Source organism: Phacochoerus africanus, chromosome 2 (assembly GCF_016906955.1).
Source record: "Phacochoerus africanus isolate WHEZ1 chromosome 2, ROS_Pafr_v1, whole genome shotgun sequence".
NCBI classification, from domain to species: Eukaryota; Metazoa; Chordata; class Mammalia; order Artiodactyla; family Suidae; genus Phacochoerus; species Phacochoerus africanus.
Window position 1 is genome coordinate 265612740 of NC_062545.1, and position 21312 is coordinate 265634051.

At 41.2% G+C, this 21312-nt stretch overlaps 1 protein-coding gene across 1 annotated transcript; it reads right to left on the reverse strand.

The window, feature by feature from the left end:
* Positions 1–706: 706 nt before the first annotated feature.
* On the reverse strand, positions 707–3527 carry LOC125120908 (olfactory receptor 1468-like). Its single transcript, XM_047769281.1, is given in 5 exon segments — positions 707–835; positions 1954–2003; positions 2600–2806; positions 2809–3221; positions 3223–3527. Coding segments are annotated over 5 exon segments (1104 nt in total).
* Positions 3528–21312: the final 17785 nt, after the last annotated feature.

Here is a 21312-nt window from a genome sequence, read left to right on the forward strand (position 1 = left end):
GTACAGAAAAGCAAGCACTGATTATGTCAACTACATTGCAATAAAAATTAAAAAAAATAAAGGCAAGCATTGGATTGATGCTTGGGTGAGACTAGTTTAGATATGGGTTGAGAAAAGCATTTCAAATAGAAATGTCTTGAGATGATTATTGAAATCATAAGTAAAAGATGGACTGTGAGTCATGGGGAAGAACAGTTAAGGCAGAAGAACATGGGTGGGCATGTTCAGTCTGTCAATAGATCTGTCTGGGGATCTGTAAATAGCCAAATGTGATTCAAGCTGAGAGTGAATATATTGGAGTAATGAGAGAACGAATGGAATCTTAGGCTTGCTATGTTTATTGAAAATGATTCCAGCTCCTAAGCTTGCTATCCATAAATTGTGTGAACTAACCCTATTCCTGTTTTCCAACATCTATCAGGACTTCCTAAGGCTAGAGACATCCTTGCTTTCTTGCTTTCTGTAGCATCTGATTGCCATGTGAATTTTTATGTGCCATTCCCTTGGCATCACTTAACTACAGAGCCTCTCTATCTTTGCTCGCCACTTCTATTCTTCCTCTTATATGAAAGCTTACCATATTTGCTTACGAATTTGCTCACCTTTAGATTTGATTCATTTGGTACCTCCTTGGATTCATGTAGTGATGGCTTCTCTCCACAGTCACATGGAGACTCCCTCCCCACTCTATATGCTCTTGCCTATGCTACTGTCTCAACTCCCCTGAGAGATCACAAGCTCGGTGGTGGGAGAAGGGTCCATCAAAGTGGGATGAAACAGACACTGTGGGTTGGGGCACCCAGGACTCAATCCAATCCCCCTTCTCCTTGTTGGCCTTTAGAATGAATACAGGATGTACAAATTATAATCAGAATTTCCGCTACTGTTTCAGCTGGAGAAGGCCTTTTGACTTAGTCTCAAGCAATGAGAAGATGTGAACATAAGTCATGTATTACTCTCTTTTCATCTCAATCTCCTCACCCCCCTTTTTTGGCCACATTCATGGCCTATGGAAGTTCCTGGGCCAGGGATTGAGACCAAACTGAAGCTACAATCTACACAAAGTCATTCTTCTGAGTCAGTATAAATTAGAATACCTCAGAAAGGATTAAAAACTTAGGTTAATAAATGCTTAACTGTTTGTTAGGCTCTAGACTTGTCTGCCATCCTGCTTAGCAAATGAGCTGTAAACCAGATGAGTGAAAGGTCGAAGGGAGACTAGAGCAGCTCGTCTTGAAAAGCACAAAGGAGATGTTTGCGATGGTTGAGGATCATCCAGTCTCCACCATGACAAGAGAACAAGATGAGGACAATCACAGACCTGTGGACAAGTCCCAGTGCTGCTAAATATGAATAAGCGAGTCTGGACAGAAGTCAGATTTCTACCACAAGAGGTAGACCAAGTGTCTTAGTCTGTGGTGGTAAAGCAGGTAGCTCATGAGTTTCCACTGATGGCTTGGATAAACCAAAAATCCTGAGTAAGGGAGAAGTGAGACAGGCAGGCAGAGGGCCCTCTCATCCTGTCTTCAAGATGGGACACTGGTCTTCTCCTGTCTTTGGACTCAGACTCAAACTGGAACTCTACCATTGTCTCTCTGACTTGCCAATGGAAGATCTTGGGACTGCTCAGCTTCCATAGTCATATAAGTCAGATCCCTATTTTCATATCTAGATGTCGGTATCCTTGTGTTTTTGTTTCTCTGTAGCACCCAGACTAATACAGAGTCCAGGCAGAGTGCAGATAACATCTATGCAAACGACAGCCTGGTATAGGGTGATAGAGCCTGAACAAAGGCAGAGGATTTCCAAGATGAGGACAACCTGCCATGAGATGTGGGAGTCCATGTAAGATGAGCAAGAGGGCTTCCATCAAAGGGGGAGGCCAGTGGGAGGGGTTCAGGAAGATACAGGATGGCGAATCAGAGAAGAAATATGGTAAGAGGGTACCCATACCTGAGGGGAAAACAGCATTGGGTGAGAAGGACATCTGTGTGAAGTTGATCCTAGAGAGGAGAGTCAGATCCCCAAAGGGGCTAGAATTAAATTAGCATGTACTATCTGTGTCTGAGTAGGCTGAAGCTGGCATCCACGCGGGGAAGCCAGATTTTAAGGAAATCCAGGACTGGAGCAGAGAAAGTACAAGTCTGGAACAACTTTTGTTTTTGTTTTTTTTTTTTTGTCTTTTAGGTCTGCACCTCCAGCATATGGACGTTCCCAGGCTAGGGGGCAAATTGGAGCTGTAGCAGATGGCCTATGCCACAACCACAGCTATGCTAGATCCAAGCCATGTCTGCTACCTACACCACAGCTCACCGCAATGCCTGATCCCTAAGACACAGAGCAAGGCCAGGGGTCGAACCCACATTCTCATGAATGCTAGTCAGGTTTGTTAACTGCTGAGCCACAACTGGAGCTCCTGGAACGTCTTGATGTGATACAAAATTTCTCAAAGAATTGTGGGAACATATTGAAAGGATACAGGTATAGCAAGTATAACTCACTGGCTAAAGTAAAAGAATAATTTGATACCAAGATAGGTAAATGAATAGATGGGAAGACATTTGATGAAGGATGAGATATTTATGTAATTTCAGACTACTTTGCCATAAAGTCTTTATTGTTTGTTCTTTTCTCCCGGCCAGCTTCCTTAAAGCTTGTTTCAGGTCCTTGTTCCTAAGGCTATAGATTACCACAGTATAAATGACAGTGACCTCACCATCCTGTGTCACTGAGTAGGTGAACAAGGGGCAGATGTACACTGAGGTGGCTGTTCCATAGTACAATGTCACAACTGTGATGTGAGATCACAGGCAGAGAAGAACTTGAACCTGCCTCTCCCGGAAGGAACCCACAGAACGGCATGGGTGATACACACATAAGAGACAATGATGAGGAGGAAGGGGCTCATGATCACAAAGGAGCCCTCTGTGAAGGCCAAGAGCTCATTGACAGAGGTGTCCGAGCAGGAGAGCATCAGCAGTGGCTGGACATCACAGAAGAAGTGGTGGATGATGTTGGGCCCACAGAAGGAGAGGCGGGCCATGAGGATGGTGTGGGTGAGCGAGTGGAGGTGGAACACCAGCCAGGATGTGATCACAAGCAGGAGACAGCGCCTGGGGTCCATGGTTGTGGTGTAATGCAGTGGGTTGCAGATGGCCACATAGCGGTCAATGGCCATGACAGCCAGGAGGAAGCTGTCAGTGATCGCACAGGTCACAAAGATACATCTGTGTGAGGCACTGGGCAAAGGGGACCTTCTTTCCCCTGCTCAATATGTTTGCCAGCAAACTTGGCACAATGACATTTGTAAAGCAGATGTCCACGAAAGACAGGTTGGAGAAGAAGAAGTACATGGGGGTGTGGAGGTGAGCATCCCCCTGGATGGCTGCAATGATGACTGAGTTGCCAGCCATGTTGACTAGGTACATGGCCAGGAAGCTGGCAAATAGCCATGCCTGCTTTCGGGGGTCACTGGTCTGTCCCAGAAGGAGGAATTCAGTGATGTGAGTCTGGTTTCCTCTTGTCATTGCTCTCCTGCAAGTAGGAAACATGAAGGAATATTAGGTGTGTGTCCTGGGCTTGAGTTTCCAGTTCTAAATTGTTCCAAGTGGTGGGTCTAGTTGACAAGATTATGGATTTCAGTGTCATACAAGGTCTGACTTTCCATTCTGTCTCTGTCACTTTTACACTGAACATGAGTGCCCTCCTGAGCTTACATTTCCTTTATCCATAAAGACAGAAATTATGAAATTTTCCTCCTCAGGCTATTCTATATTGGCCAGGGTTTCTCTCCTTCTAGTTTCCTAAAAATGAGTATCAGAATATCTTGGAGTTCCCATGGTGGCTCAGTGGAAAGGGATCTGACTAGTATCCATGAGGATACAGGTTTGATCCCTGGCCTTGCACTGTGGGTTAAGGTTCCAGCATTGCTGTGAGCTGTGGTGTAGGCTGGAAGTTACAGCTCTGATTCAAACTAGCCTGTGAACCTCCATATTCCATGGGTGTGCCCCCCCCCCAAAAAAAGAATATCTTAATGTCTCCATGTGATGTTAAGAGTTGGTGTTCCTTGGAGTTCCTGTGGTGGCTCAGTGGCCAAGGAATCCAACTTGGAACCATGACATTGTGGGTTTGATCCCTGGCCTGGTTCAGTGGGTTAAGGATCCAGCATTGCCATGAACTGCGGTGTAGATCAAAGATGTGGCTTGGGTCCCATGTTGATGTGGCTGTGGTATAGGCCAGCGGCTATAGCGCCAATTAGACCCTTGGCCTGGGAACCTCCATGTGTCCCAGTGCAGCCCTAGAAAAGAGAAAAAGACCAAAAAAAAGTTGGAGTTCCTAGTGCTAGTCTTTTGGGGAAAATTTTTTGGAATGCATTTGGGAGTTTGGGTAACAATTATATAAGGAGTTCCATGAAACTCCAAATTCTACTACTCTCTAGAAGGTGAAACTGTTTAAGCTGTATGTGGTGAGGACAATACGGCTTTCTAGAATGGTGTAGCAGAGGGCAGATCACTTTCTGGCACCAGGAGAGCTTCTTCCTGGTTTGATGAAACTTTTCATTTTATGTAAGTTGATGGTATTAAGAAAGACATTACAGGATTTCTCACTGTGGTGCAGCAGGTTAAGGATCCAGCATTGTCTCTGTGGTGATGCATGTTTGATCCCCAGCACAGTGAAGTGGATTAAGGATCCAACTTTGCCACAGCTGGGACTTGGATTTGATTATAAGCCTAGGAACTTCCTTATGGCTTGGGTGTGGCTGAAAAAGAAAAAAATAATGGCACCACACAAGAAAAAGGTACATGTCATGACAGTAGTTTAGAATTGATGTATCCTTGATTCTTGGCAGAGTGAGTTAAGTGAGCTTCTTAAGCATTTTATCTTAGTTTTCTTAATTTATAAAGACAGGAATTAAAAAGAATGTGCTTCCAAGTAGTTATAAGGGGAGTTCCAGCTGTGGCACTGTGGATTTAGAATCTGATGGCAGTGGCTCAGGGCACTGTGGAGATGTGGGTTTGATCCCCAGCCTGGTGCAGTGGATGAAAGGATCCAGCATTGCCAAGTAGGTCACTGCTGTGCTTGGATTCAGTGCCTGGCCCAGGAACTTCCTTATGCCAGGAGTGCGGCTGTAAAAAAAAAAAAAAAAAAGTGAAGAAAAAGAAAAAAGCTAGGATCATCATAATACACATGCAAATAATTTAGTAATTTAGATGGCACAGAATTAGCTTCTTATAAATGTAAACTTTAACTATTTCTGCTCTTTAACAACATTAATTAATCAATTTGTGTATATAAACATTAGGAAACAGGCACATAATAGGTGTTCAATAAGTGCCTGAAGAAATGTGTATAGACCTGAATAATTTAAGAGCCAGAAGAAAATTCAGAGATCATCCTTTTCAAACCATCACCCAGAGCAAGAAACCTAGAATAGCCTTGACAGTGGTCATCTGGCTTGAATACATCTAGAGACAGAGAACTCACTGCCTTCTAACTTCATGGAAACCCAAAGAGCCACATCTATATTTTTGGAGTTAAAGCCAGGAGTCAAGAATTCTAAACCTCACATTTCCAATAGCCTTCCTTTTTGTGTTTTTTAGTATTTTAAAAATTACATTTGACTTACAACATTGTGCCAATTTCTGCTGTGCAGCAAAGTGACCTAGTCATATATATATATATACTTTTTATTATATTATCTTCCATCATGGTCTCTTCCCAAGAGATGAGATATGGTTCCCTGTGCTATTTGGTAGGATTTTATTGCTTATCCATTCTAAACCAATAGCCTTTCTTAACTGTCTTCATTTATAACAAATGACCACAATTTTGCTTTTCTCCTTCCTGTGGAATGATTGGTTTGTTAAGCATTAAGTAGGCACTTCCTGAGTGCCAGAAGTCACGAGAGGTCTTGCGGACACAGAAATGAGGAGACACCAAGTCACTCTTCAGATGTTTAAGGCCAATGACTGCATATTACTTCACTTTTCTGTGTCATTTGTGTTCACTGTCACCTGTCCCCCTACTCCCATGACACAGCTTCAAATCTTCGCAAATCTCTTGTCCCATTCTTCCTCTAACCCATGGTTGGTACTCCTGTGTGATGGACATGTCATTAGTGAGGCATAGTGTGAATAGGAAGACTTAGGAGTCCCAGAATTCTTCCTTTTTATCCAGAAAATTTCTGCCTTCATGTGTCTTACAGATTTTGTTTTAAAGGATAATTTTGAAGACAAGATTTCAGTGGTAAAGAAAATTTCCAAACCTAAATTCTGACCTAAATGATCTATTTCCTGAGGGCCAGTTGAGGCCTCAAGGAGGCAGTTTTGGGGACATTCTGGATGACAGAAGCTGGACTTTTTTCCCCTTATCATCCTCAAGAAACACTCTTCCTCTGAAAGGGTCAATCCCTTTGGAGTTTCAACCACTCAGAGCCAATCCTCCCTCAATTTTGTGAATAGAGAAGGGAAACAAGGTGTGTGGAGGAGCTTGAAGCCCTCAGAGAAATACAGGAGGCAGGGTGGGCTGGATGAGATAACCCCTCTTGTGCCCAACCCTTGCATTTTCTTGCTGCATGTAATTGGACCATTAGTTTTCCTTCTCGGTAAGAATGAATGTATCAGATCGGAAGGTTTTAATGTTTCTCACACTCCATGTTAGAAATACTCTAGGTATAGAGTTGAGGATACCAACTACTTACTCAGGTAAGTGATGGTGACAGCCAGGGTTACCTTCTCCTCAGCCTTATTGGCCTGGTGTCTAGAGGAGGATTGGAGGGCTTGGGGCATAGAAGGAATGTTCAGATCAGGCCAATAAAAGGATAAAGCCCCAGATTCCAGAGGTAGGTGTGAATACCTGCAATATTGAGTGCCTGTGATTGTTGCCTCAGCCTAGATATAACATTATCAACTCCTGAAGTGGCCACTTTTCTTCTCCCTCCTAAGAGGTGACCCCTCCATTGAGCCCCTGGCACTGGAATCATGAGCCATCCATCCATCCCCAACTATCCACCACATGCCACCTTCAGGATCCATCAGGTGTTGAGTGATTGGGTGGGGGCTGGGAAGTACCTGACTGTCCTTCGTGTGACGTCACTCCAAGGAGATAAGAAGCGTCTCCTGGTACCAACACCAGAGAACTCCTTAAACACCTTTCTTGGAGAGAAGTAGAGACCTCTCCATTGAGGGAGTTCCCTGATGGTCTAGAGGTTAGGATTTGGTGCTTTTATCACTGTGGTCCAGGTCCAATCCCTGATTTGGGAACTGAGGCCACTCAGTGAAGTCCAAGAGAACCCAGGCTACCATAGCATTGGTTTTCTTAGCATCCCAGATAATTAGTCCGTGTTAGTAATGATTTCTAAAGAAACAGATGAAAACACATAGATAAAGCCTGGGGCTTCTCCCAAGAGGTGGGGGAGAATGTAGTGGGTCAAGAGAAGTATCCAGGTCTTCACATAAATGTTCTCTGTTGAAACTTAAAAAAAATGTTCTTTGTTGATTAGTTGGTGCTCATATAGCCACACCTATTAATCCATCCATTAAAAGAAAACTATTTAAAAAAATACACCTGACATAATTTTTACCATTATAATCATTTTCAAATGTATAGTTCAGTTGCATTAAGTACATTAACACAGTTGTGGAACAATTACCTCCAGAGCTTTTCCATCATCCTATTAGTGGAACTCTAGACCCATAACCATATCTATCTATCTATCTATCTATCTATCTATCTATCTATCTATCATCTATCTACAGACACACTACATTTTCTATATCTATTAATCAGTCAATGGACACTTAGGTTTTTTTTTCCATATCTAAGCGATGGAGAAAAATGCTGCAATAGTCCATTGTATATGGCAGGGATGGTGGGGCAGCAGAGATGGACTCAAGTGGCTGGCATCAGGAAGTGTAAATACATGTGGGGCAAAATCTAGTGAAATCTGCTGGGGATCTTGGTGGCTGTGCCAGCCATGGATTTCTTCAGGGGAGAGAGCTGCTGGAGTCATTGGCAGGGCAGATCCCTGGGAACTATGGTCTCTCTTACTACAAGGCTAATAATGCAAGTCTTGATTTTTCTTCCTGCTTCCTAGAAATCTCTATGTCCTCAGCTTTGCAGATCTCTGGGTCGGGTGAAGCTGGACCCTCAACTGGTGTCCCCAAAGGCCAGGGAAGCTAGTTGCTCACTTACAATTCTTCCTTTTCCTCAGAGGGAAACTCTTTCCTACTAGGGAGTTCCCCTTGGCACCGAGCAGTGCCAGCCTGGAGTATGGGCTGATGCAGGCAAAACGAAGCTGTTTGTCCTTCCCTTTTGGTGCTTTTATTCTCAAGGGTATTTTTTTTTCATTGTGTTGTTGAAGTCCCCCCCACCCTTATTTCTCTCTTTCTTTTAGGCTGCACCCATGGCACATGAAATTTCCCAGGACCTGGATCAAACCCATGCCCCAGCAGCTTCAGTGACAACAACTGATCCTTAGCCCGCTGAGCTGCAAGAGAAAACCTGAAGTCTCTTAAGTAGATTTAGGAGCTCTCCCAGAGCTGTTTTTGTTGGTGGAGAGCTGTCTAGTTGCTGATCTATGTGGGTGGGAGGTGGATGCTGGGATCTGCTTCTCCACCATCTTGGTGACATCACTCCATTTAGTACTAGTTATACAGGTAAATATATGCTTGCTGTTTCTCACCTGTTCTTAATTTGCTGTCTGGTGAGTCATCGTGCTTCCTGAAACTTTTGCTGTAGTAGGTTCCTCAGGAGAACTTGAATAGTGAAAGAGGCTTTCATACTGAAAGTAATTTTGACTGGATATGAAACCTTAGCTCATACATTCCTTCTTATCTCAATATGTTTTTGTGTAATTAGCTGTTGTTTTCATAACATTTTCAAAAATAGGGTCTTTTACTTTCTGAGCCATCTGGTTCTGTTCCTCTTTTCTACTTTTATTTAGAGCTTCTCTTTTTTCCTCTTGTATTATTATATTTTAATATTGTGGTTAAAATTTATATTTGCCAAAGGGGAAACATGGTTGAGGGATTAAAGGGGGTGGGGATCCATATATCCACACTACTGTATATAAAATAGACAGGGAGCAAGGACCTACTGCATAGCACAGGGAAATTTACTATATGGGAAAATAATAACCTATATGGGAAAATAATCTTAAAAGGAATGGATGTACGTGCAATTGATTTACCCTGCTGTATGCCTGAACTTAACACTACTTTGTAAGGCCACTACATTCCAATAAAATTAATAACAATTGTGATTAAAAAACTGTAACATGAGATCTCCCTTCTAACATATTTTCAGTTGCATGGTACAGTATTAACAATAAGCACAATTGCTGTACAGCAAGTCTCTAGAACTTTTTTCATGGTTTAATACAAACTCTTTACCAGATGAACAACAATTCCCCATTTCCCCTCCTCCTATCCCCTGGGGACAAACATTCTACTTTCTGTTTCTATGAATGTGCCTCTTTCAGCTACTTCACATTAATGGAGTCATGCAATATTTGTCCTTCTGTCACTGGCTTATTTCACTTAGCATGACATCTTCCATGTTTGCCATGGGGTCATATATTCCAGAATTTCCTTTTCTTTAAATGGCTGAGTAGTATTTCATTGTAGGTATACAGCATATTTTCTTTATCCATTCGTTAAGGTATAATTAGGTTGTCTGCCTGCGTTGGACATTGAGAAAAATGCTGTATGAACATGGGATTGCAAATATATCCTTGAGATACCGATTTCAGTTCTTTTGGAATAATACCCAGAAGTTGTATTGTTGGATGATATGGTAGTTCTGTTTTTAATACTTTGAGGAAATTCCATCCTGTTTTCCATAGTGGCTGTATCATTTTGAAATCCTTTCAATAGTGTACAAGGGTTCCAGTTTCTCCACATCCTCAACACTTTTTATTTTGTTTTGTTTTGCTTTGTTTATTGATAATGACTATTCTAACAGTTGTGAAGTGTTATCTCATGTTTATTTTTATTTGCATTTCCCTGATGGATTACTAACATTTAAGCTCTTTTTCATATACTCATTAGCCATTGGTATGTATTTTTCAGAGAAATGTCTGTTAATGTCCTTTGCTCATTTAAAAAATCAGGTGATTTGGGAGTTTTTTTGCTATTGAGTTGTGGGAGTTCCTTATATTTTTTGTAGATGAACATCATATTGCATTCTTTTTGCATATAGTTTCTCCTATTCCCTAAAGCATTTTGCACTCTATTGTATCATTTGCTTTGTAGAATTTTTTAGTTTGATGTATTTCCCCTTGTCTGCTTTTGATTGTGCTGTCTGTGCTTTTGGCATCATATCCAAGAACTTGTTACAAGGACCTATGTCAAGGAACATTCCTTCAAAGGGTTTTATATTTTTTTGGTCAAATATGAAAATTTTTATCAGTTTCAAAATGAATTTTGTAAATCATTTAATGTTCCAAATTAATTCTTCTACATATGGATATCCATTTTTCCTAACACCATTTATTGAAGAGACTTTACTATTATCATTGTATATTATTTTTAAAATCATTTACATATATATACATTTATATTTATATACATATTTATACAGTAGAAATATATATTAAATAACATATGTATATATACACATTTTAAATCATTTTTATATATACATTTATATTTAAATGTAAACATGGTGAACAAGTTACACTTACATGTATACAATCTTTTTTCTCACATTATGTGTTCCATACTAGACAGAAATCCCATTTCTATTCCATGCTGAAGGCAACATTCTGCATCTATTTACCCCAAGCTCCCAGTACCTCCCACTCCCTCCCCTTCCCCCTTGGCAACAAGTCAATTCTCCAAGTCCATGATTTTCTTTTCTGTTGAAAGTTTCATTGTGTCATATATTCCATCCCAGATATAAGTGAAATCATATGGTATTTGTCTTTCTCTTTCTGACTTAATTCACTCAGGATGAGAGTCTCTAGCTCCATCTACATTGCTGCAAATACATTATTTTTTTCTTTTTATGGCTGAGCAGTATTCTGTTGTGTATATATACCACATCTTCCTAATGCAGTCATCTATCAGTGGACATTTGGGTTGATTTCATGTCTTGGCTACTGAGAATAGTGCTAAAATGAGTATGTGGATGCATGTCTTTTTTAAGGAGAGTTTTATCAGGATATATGCCCAAGAGTGGGATCGCTGGGTCATAAGATAGTTCTATGTATAGTTTTCTAAGGTACCTCCATACTGTTCTCCATAGTGGGTATACCAGCACACATTACCACCAACAGTGCAGAAGAGTTCCCTTTTCTCCACAGCCCCTCCAGCATTTGTTCTTTGTGGACTTATTAATGATGGCCATTCTTACTGGTGTGAAGTGGTATCTCATGGTAGTTTTTATTTGCATTTTCTAATGATCAGGGATGGTGAGCATTTTTTCATGTGTTTGCTGGCCATCTGTATATATTCCTTGCAGAAATGTCTATTCAGGTCTTTTGCCCATTTTTCCATGGAATTGTTGTCTTTTTTGCTGTTGAGTTGTATTAGTTTTTTGTAAATTTTAGAGATTAGGCCCTAGTCTATTGTATCATTGGAAACTTTTCTCCCATTCTATAAATTGTCTTTTTGTTTACTTTTTACTGAGCAAAAGCTTGCCAGTTTGATTGGGTCACATTGGTTTATTTTTGGTTTATTTATTTTGCTTTGGGAGACTGACCTGAGAAAATATTCATGAGGTTGATGTCAGAGGATGTTTTGCCTATGTTCTCTTCCAGGAGTTTGATGGTGTCTTGTCACATATTTACATCTTTCAGCCATTTTGAGTTTACTTTTGTGCATGGTGTGAGGGTATATTCTAGTTTCACTGATTTGCATGCAGGTGTCCAGGTTTCCCAGCAATGCTTGCTGACAAGACTGTCTTTTTCCCATTTTATATTCTTGCCTCCTTTGTCATTAATTGACAAAAGATGTCAGGGTTTTTTTTTCTGGGTTGTATATTCTGTTCCATTGGTCTCTATGTCCGTTTTGATATCAGTACCACACTATCTTAATGACTGTGGCTTTATGATAGTGCCTGAAGTCTGGGAGAGAGATTTCTCCTGCTTGGCTTTTGTTTTTCAGAATTGCTTTGGCAATTCTGGGTCATTTGTGGTTCCCTATAAATTTTTGAATTGTTTGTTCCAGTTTTGTGAAAAATGTCATGGATAATTTGATAGGGATTGCATTGAATCTGTAGATTGGTTTGTGTAGTATTGCCAATATTATTTTTTCCAACCTAGGGGCATGGAATATCTTTGCATTTCTTTACATCTTCTTTATTTTCCTTGATTACTGTTTTATGGTTCTCAGAAAATAAGTCTTTCAACTCCTTGGTCAGGTGTATTCCCAGGTATTTGATTTTTTTGGGTGCAGATTTATTGGTATTGTATTTCTGTATTCTATTTCTAATATTTCATTGTTAGTATTTAGAAATGTGACTGATTTATGAATGTCAATCTTCTATCCTGCTACTTTGCTGAATTTGTTGATCAGTTCAATTAGTTTTTGAGTTGAGTCCTTAGCATCATGCCATCTGCATATATACAGTGACTGTTTTACCTCTTTACTTCCTATTTGGATGCCTTTTATTTCTTTTGTTTGTCTGATTGCTGTGGCTAGGACTTCAAATATGATGTTGCATAGCAGTGGGAAGAGTGTGCATCCTTGTCTTGTTCCAGATTTTAGTGGGAAGGCTTTCAGCTTTTCTCCATTGAGTATTATATTTGCTGTGTTTTTGGCATAAATGACTTGGATTATGTTAAGGAATGTTCCCTCTATACACACTTCAGTAAGAGTTTTGATTAAGAATGAATTTTGGACTTTGTCAGATGCTTTTTCTGCATCTACTGAGATGATCATATGGTTTTTGACTTTTCTTTTGTGAATCTCCTGTATGATGTTGGTTGATTTACATGTCTTTTTTCCTTTTTTTTTTTTTTTTTTTTTTTTTTTGTCCATGGCTGGCTGTAGAATTTCCTGGGCCAGGGATCAAACCTGCACCAAAGCAGCAATCTGAGTCACATCAATGACAATCCTGGATTCTTAACTTCCTGGGCCACCAGGGAATGCTTGATTGTATATTCTTTTTTTAATTTTGTTTTACTTTTATTTCCCAAATACCTTTTTTTTTTCTACTGTACAGTTGTCTTTTAAAATTAGTTGATGGGGGAGACAAGATGGCGGAGGAGTAGAGGGACACGCTAACCCTCTCCCACAAACACAACAAAAAAAAGCACATCTACAGAATAAATTACTCGCACAGAACAGCAACCAATCGCTGGCAGAAGAACCTAAACTCCAATAACGGCAAGAAGTTTGTGACATTACTGGGCAGAACGGGAGAAAAGAGGAGAGTGAGAGAAGGTGAATCCGAGCGGGACAGGCGCTCCCGAAAGGGAACTGAGGAGGAGAAAGGGATCCCGCACCCTGGAAAGTCACCTACACGGGGGAAAGATCAAACGAACCGGAGGAATCTCCAGATGCAGAGAAGAGTGTATCAGTAAGTTGGAGTACGGAAAAGCCGATCAATAACCGAACGGACCATTTGAACTACAGGCACAGTCACCAAAAATTGAGACGCCTGGGTGGGGGCTGGGCACTGAGTCCTCGGTTCCAGAGGTTAGTCCCCGGGAAAGGGCCAGGGGACACCTGGGTGGGAGCTGGGCACCGAGACCTCACCTCCGAAGGTTGGTCGCCGAGAAAGGGCAGGGGGACTCCTGGGTGGGGGCTGGACACCGAGACCTAGGCTCCAGAGGATAGTCCCCGGGCTGGGGGGGCAGGGCAGAGCGGAAACGGCTTGGGAGGTCTAGAAACCATTTGACTGGGCAGAGACTGCCTGGGAGACTAGAAAACAAAGCTGTTGCAGAGGAAGGGAGCAATACTCTAGGGGCAGGGAAGTGGAAAGCCGTATCAGAGGGAACCTGGGAAAAGAGCCTGGTCTGTGCCCGTGCTGGGGAGGGGAGAGAAGAAGGGGAGGGTCCCCATAGAATACCCCCCACGCCACAGCAAGCTTACAGGCCCACTAGCTAGCTGAAAGCTGTGCTTCCCAGTGTATCCCCTCCCCCCACCCCCACCACCCCCTGCACTCTCGCCGAACCTGGGGCTGCCTGCCATCCAGGAGGGCTGGCCTCAACAATTGCCTGAAGCCTACCACCGCGGGGGCTGTCCCTGCACAGGCCTGCTTGCCCTTTGGAGGGGCTACACTTCCGCAGAGTAGCACCAAACACCACCAGCCCCCGAGAAAAGGCCTGCAGCCCAGAAAAGCTAGAACAAGCCTAGCCAGGCAGTGAATAGACCTGCCTAATTCCCGGAAGGTTTTTCTGAGTCCGGCTGCCCTGGGGAGGAGCCTCTTCGGTTTCCAGCGGCCCTGCTACCCTCCCAAACCCCCAGGGGGTGCCCTAGTGGATCTGCTGCATAGGACTGCCAGCTCCAGGCAGGGCCCCCTGCAGCCCAGAAAAGCTGCAACAAGGTTGGCCAAGCCAGGAAAAGATCTCAGATGGTCTTTCTGAGTCGGGCTGCCCCCGGGAGGAGCCTCTTCAGTTTCCAACGGCCCTGCTACCCGCCCAAGCCCCCAGGGGGTGCCCTAGTGGATCAGCTGCATAGGACTGCCAGCTCCAGGCAGGACCCCCTACAGCCCCGAAAAGCTGCAACAAGCCTGGCCAAGCCAGGAAAAGATCTCAGACGGTCTTTCTGAGTCGGGCTGCCCTGGGGAGGAGCCTCTAGGGTTTCCAGTGGCCCTGCTACCGGCCCAAGCCCCTAGGGGGTGCCCCACTGCTGTGGAATAGATGCTCAGCACCACCAGCCCCCTGGAAGAGCCCCTGCAGCCCAGAAAAGCTGCAACAAGCTTGGCCAGACGGTGAAAAGATCTGCCTACTTTCTCAGGCCAGCCTTCTGAGTTGGGCTGCCCTAGGGAAGAGCCTCTTAGGTTCTCAGTGACCCAGATAGCTGCTCCAGCCCCCAGGGGGTGCTGTACTCCTGAGGAACAGCTGCCCAACACTGCCAACCCCCTGCAAGAACCCCACAGCCTAAAAACACCAGAGCAAGCTCTGCATGACCAAGTGAAATCTGCTACCATCGTGGTGTGGACCTCCCAGTCCTGACTGCCCTCAGGAAGCCCTCCTTTGCTTCAAAGAAACACTGTTAGCCCCATCAACACTCCAGAAAAGCCACACTGCCTCAAAAAAGATTGACCAACAACGCTAGCCCTCAGGAAATATTCCACGGCAGAGACAAGACAAACACTGCCCAATCATGGAGAGTACAACTCCCTCAGGAGAAAGAAAACAACAAGCAAGATGAAGAAGCAGAGAAACCACCCCCAGTCAAACCAACGGGAAAACCCACCTAAAACAGTCAACAATGAAACAGATCTCGGCAGTCTGACAGACCTGGAGATCAAAAGAGAAATAGTGAAAATACTGAAGGAATTAAGAGAAGATATGAACAGTAATGCAGATACCTTCAGAAAGGAAGTAGAAAATATAAGGAGGAGCCAAGAAAAACTAGAACATTCATTTGCAGAGATGCAAACTGAACTAAGGACAGTAAAAACCAGAATGAATAATGCAGAAGAACGAATCAGGGATATGCAAGATAGAATAATGGAAATCACTCAATCGGGTCAACAGACAAAAAACCGAATCAAAAAACAGGGAAGCAATATCAGAGACCTATGGGATAATATAAAGCAGGACAATCTACACATAATAGGAATTCCAGAAGGAGTAGAAAAAGATAAGGGGATGGAAAATATATTTGAAGAAATTATCAATGGAAACTTCCCAAATCTAAAGGATGCTGGGTTCAAGATACAAGAAGCACAGAGGGCCCCAAACAAACTGAACTCAAATAGACCCACAGCAAGACACATCATAATAAAAATGGCAAAAATTAGTGATAAAGAGAGGATCCTAAAGGCAGCAAGAGAAAAACAGAATGTTACCTACAAGGGAACCCCCATAAGAATATCAGCTGATTTCTCTACAGAAACACTACAGGCCAGGAGGGAATGGCAAGAGATATTTAAAGTGCTAAAAGGAAAAAATAGAATAGAATACTCTATCCAGCAAGAATATCATTTAAAATAGAAGGGGAAATAAAAATTTTTTCCAACAAACAAAAACTTAAAGAATACTGCAACACAAAACCCAGGTTAAAGGAAATATTGAAAGGGCTTCTCTAAACCAAAAAGAAAGGAAGGAAAGGGAAGAAAAAAGAAAAGAAAAAAAAAGAAGAAGAGGAAGAATTAGGACTGAGGAAACCGCAATCAGAAAGCAGTCACTCAACTAAGCCAGCATACAGATTTAACCATGAACAGGCCTCAAACAAAATAAAATTAAAAAGAAAAAAAATAAAAAAGAGTCATCAAAACCATAAAATGTGGGCAAGGGATGTTAGGAAGTAAATAACCCTTTTTGTTTGTTTGTATGTTTCTCTTCTTAATTTTAATATAGTAATGAAGTGTTTGAACTTACAGGACCATCAGGCTAAAACACACAATTATGGGAAACGGTTAGCATACTTAAAAAACAGGGCAACCACAAGCCAAAACCAAATATTGCATTTGCAAAAAATGAAAAAAAAAATACACTCAAGCAGATAATAACAGGAGACTATCCAACAAAAAAAAAAAAAAAAGAAAGGAAGAATGGACAACCATAGAATCAACTGGAACACGAGGTTCAAATGGCAATAAATAATCATCTATCAATTATCATCACCTTAAATGTCAATGGACTGAATGCCCCAATCAAAAGACACAGAGCGGCTGAGTGGATAAAAAGGCAAACACCTTCAATCTGCTGCCTACAAGAAACGCACCTTAGGACAAAGGATACATATAGATTGAAAGTGAAAGGATGGGGAAAAATATTTCACGCCAATAGACATGACAGAAAAGCAGGAGTCGCAATGCTCATATCAGACAAAATAGACTTTAAAACAAAAGACATAAAGAAAGACAAAGAAGGACACTACTTAGTGATTAAGGGATCCATCCAAGGAGAGAATGCTACTATCGTCAACATATATGCCCCAAATACAGGAGCACCCAGATACATACAACAAATATTAACAGACATAAAGGGAGATATTGATGATAATACAATCATAGTAGGAGACCTTAATACCCCCCTCACATAAATGGACAGATCCTCTAGACAGAAAACCAATAAAGCAACAGAGATCCTAAAGGAAACAAGTAGAAAAGTTAGACTTCATTGATATCTTCAGGACACTACATCCAAAAAAAGCAGAATACACATTCTTCTCAAATGCTCATGGAACATTCCCAAGAATAGACCACATATTGGGACACAAAGCTAATCTCAATAAACTTAGGAGCATAGAAATTATCTCAAGTATCTTCTCTGACCACAATGCAATGAAATTAGAAATCAACCCTGGGAAAAGGAAAGAGAAAAAAACCTACTGCATGGAGACTAAACAACATGCTACTAAAAAACCAATGGGTCAATGAGGAAATCAAGAAGGAAATTAAAAAATACCTTGAAACAAATGATAATGAAGACACAACCGCTCAAAATCTATGGGATGCTGCGAAAGCAGTGCTCAGAGGGAAATTTATAGCAATACAGGCCTTTCTCAAAAAAGAAGAAAGATCCCAAATGGACAACTTAACCCTCCACCTAAATGAATTAGAAAAAGAAGAACAAAAAAGACCTAAAGTCAGCAGAAGGAAGGAAATTATAAACATCAAAGAAGAAATCCATAAAATAGAGACTCAAAAAACAATAGAGAAAATTAATAAAACCAAGAGCTGGTTCGTTTAAAAGGTCAACACAATTGACAAACCCCTGGCCAGACTCACTAAAAAGAGGAGAGAAAGAACCCAAATAACCAAAATTATAAATGAAAAAGGAGAAATCACAACGGATACAGCAGAAATACAAAAAAAAAAATAAGAGAATACTATGAACAACTATACGGCAACAAGTTTGACAATCTGGAAGAAATGGACAATTTTCTAGAATCGTACAGCCTGCCAAAACTGAATCAAGAAGAAACAGACCAACTGAACAGACCGATCACTAGAAATGAAATTGAAGAGGTCATAAAATCACTCCCTACAAAAAAAAGTCTAGGACCAAATGGCTTCACAGGTGAATTTTATCAAACATATAAAGAGGAATTGGTGCCCATCCTCCTGAAACTCTTTCAAAAGGTTGAAGAAGAAGGACTACTCCCAAAGACATTCTATGATGCCACCATCACCCTCATTCCAAAACCTGACAGAGATACCACCAAAAAAGAAAACTATCGCCCAATATCATTGATGAATATAGATGCAAATCTTCTCAACAAAATCTTAGCCAACCGAATCTAACAACATATCAAAAAGATTATACACCATGACCAGGTAGGGTTCATCCCAGGTTCACAAGGATGGTTCAACATACGCAAATCAATCAACATCATACACCACATTAACAAAAAAAAAGTCAAAATCATATGATCATCTCAATAGACGCAGAAAAAGCATTTGACAAAGTCCAACATCCACTCATGATCAAGACCCTCGCCAAAGTGGCTATAGAGGGAACATTCCCGACCATAATCAAAGCCATTTATGATAAACCCACAGCAAATATAATCCTCAATGGGGAAAAACTGAAAGCCTTCTCACTCAAATCGGGAACAAGACAGGGATGCCCACTCTCACCACTGCTCTTCAACATAGTTTTGGAAGTCCTAGCCACAGCAATTAGACAAACCAAAGAAATAAAAGGCATCCATATAGGAAGAGAAGAGATCAAACTGTCACTGTATGCAGATGACATGATACTATACATAGAAAACCCGAAGGACTCAATGCCAAAACTCCTTGAACTGATTAATAAATTCAGCAAAGTAGCAGGATATAAGACTAACATTCAGAAGTCAGTTTCATTTCTGTATACCAGCAATGAAATATTATAAAAGGAATACAAAGATATAATACCTTTTAAAATTGCACCTCACAAAATCAAATACCTCAGAATATACCTGACCAAGGAGGTAAAGGACTTATATGCCGAGAACTATAAAACTGTAATCAAAGAAATCAAAGAAGATGTAAAGAAATGGAAAGATATTCCATGATCCTGGATTCGGAAAATCAATATTGTGAAAATGGCCATACTACCCAAAGCAATCTACAGAGTCCATGCAATCCCTATCAGATTACCCATGACATTTTTCACAGAACTAGAACAAACAATCCAAACATTTATATGGAACCACAAAAGACCCAGAATCGCCAAAGGCAATCCTGAGAAACAAAAACCAAGCAGGAGGCATAACTCTCCCAGACTTCAAGAAATACTACAAAGCCACAGTCATCAAAACAGTGTGGTACTGGTATCAAAACAGGCAGACAGACCAATGGAACAGAAGAGAGAACCCAGAACTAAACCCTGACACCTATGGTCAATTAATCTTTGACAAGGGAGGCAAGAACATCAAATGGGAAAAAGAAAGTCTATTCAGCAAGCATTGCTGGGAAACCTGGACAGCTGCATGCAAAGCAATGAACTAGAACACACCCTCACACCATGCACAAAAATAAACTCCAAATGGCTGAAAGACTTAATATACGACAGGACACCATCAAACTCCTAGAAGAAAACATAGGAAAAACACTCTGCTGACATCAACATCATGAATAGTTTCTCAGGTAAGTCTCCCAAAGCAATAGATATTAGAGCAAAAATAAACCTATGGGACCTCATCAAACTGAAAAGCTTTGGCACAGCAAAGGAAACCCAAAAGAAAACAAAAAGACAACTTACAGAATGGGAGAAAATAGTTTCAAATGATGCAACCGACAAGGGCTTAATCTCTAGAATATATAAACAACTTATACAACCCAGCAGCCAAAAAGCCAATCAATCAATGGAAAAATGGGCAAAAGACCTGAATAGACATTTCTCCAAAGAAGATATACAGATGGCCAACAAACACATGAAAAAATGCTCAACATCGCTGATCTTCAGAGGAATGCAAGTCAAAACTACCATGAGATATCACCTCACACCAGTCAGAATGGCCATCATTAATAAATCCACAAATAACAAGTGCTGGAGGGGCTGTGGAGAAAAGGGAACCCTCCTACACTGTTGGTGGGAATGGAAACTGGTACACCCACTATGGAGAACAGTTTGGATATACCTTAGAAATCTATACATAGAACTTCCATATGACCCTGCAATCCCACTCTTGGGCATATATCCGGACAAAACTCTACATAAAAGAGACACATGCACCCAGCATGTTCATTGCAGCACTATTCACAATAGCCAGGACATGGAAACAACCCAAATGTCCTATCGACAGATGATTGGATTCGGAAGAAGTGGTATAGATACACAATGGAATACTACTCAGCCATAAAAAAGAATGACATAATGCCATTTGCAGCAACATGGATGGAACTAGAGACTCTCATCCTGAGTGAAATGAGCCAGAAAGACAAAGACAAATACCATAGGATATCACTTATAACTGGAATCTAATATCCAGCACAAATGAACATCTCCTCAGAAAAGAAAATCATGGACTTGGAGAAGGGACTTGTGGCTGCCTGATGGGAGGGGGAGGGAGTGGGTGGGATTGGGAGCTTGGGGTTATCAGACACAACTTAGAATAGATTTACAAGGAGATCCTGCTGAGTAGCATTGAGAACTTTGTCTAGATACTCATGTTGCAACAGAAGAAAGGCTGGGGGAAAAATGTAATTGTAATGTATACATGTAAGGATAACCTGACCCCCTTGTTGTACAGTGGGAAAAAATAATAATAAATAACTTACAAAAATAAAAAATAAATAAAATTAGTTGATGGGGGATTTTCCATTGTGACTCAGTCATAACAAACTCAACTAGTATATATGAGTGTATAGATTCAATCCCTATCCTTGTTCAGTGGGTTAATGATCTGGTGCTGCTGTGAGCTGTGGTGTAGTTTGCAGAAGGTCTCAGATCTTGCATTATGACTGTGTTGTAGGCTTGCAGCTGTAGCTCTGATTCAACCACTACTGAGGGAAATATGCCACAGTTGCCACCCTAAAAAAATAAAGGAAGAAAATTTGATGGTTTCTATTTAGTTTTATATCTGAGTTCTCTGTCCTGTTCTACTGGTCTTTATGCCAATACTATACTATTTTGCTTACTGTGGCTTTGTAATATATTTTCAAAATATGAGGTATGAAGCCTCCAGCTTTGTTTTTTATTCTCAAGATTGTTTTTGACACTTTGGGTCCTTTATAATTCTATATGTATTTTAGGATTTG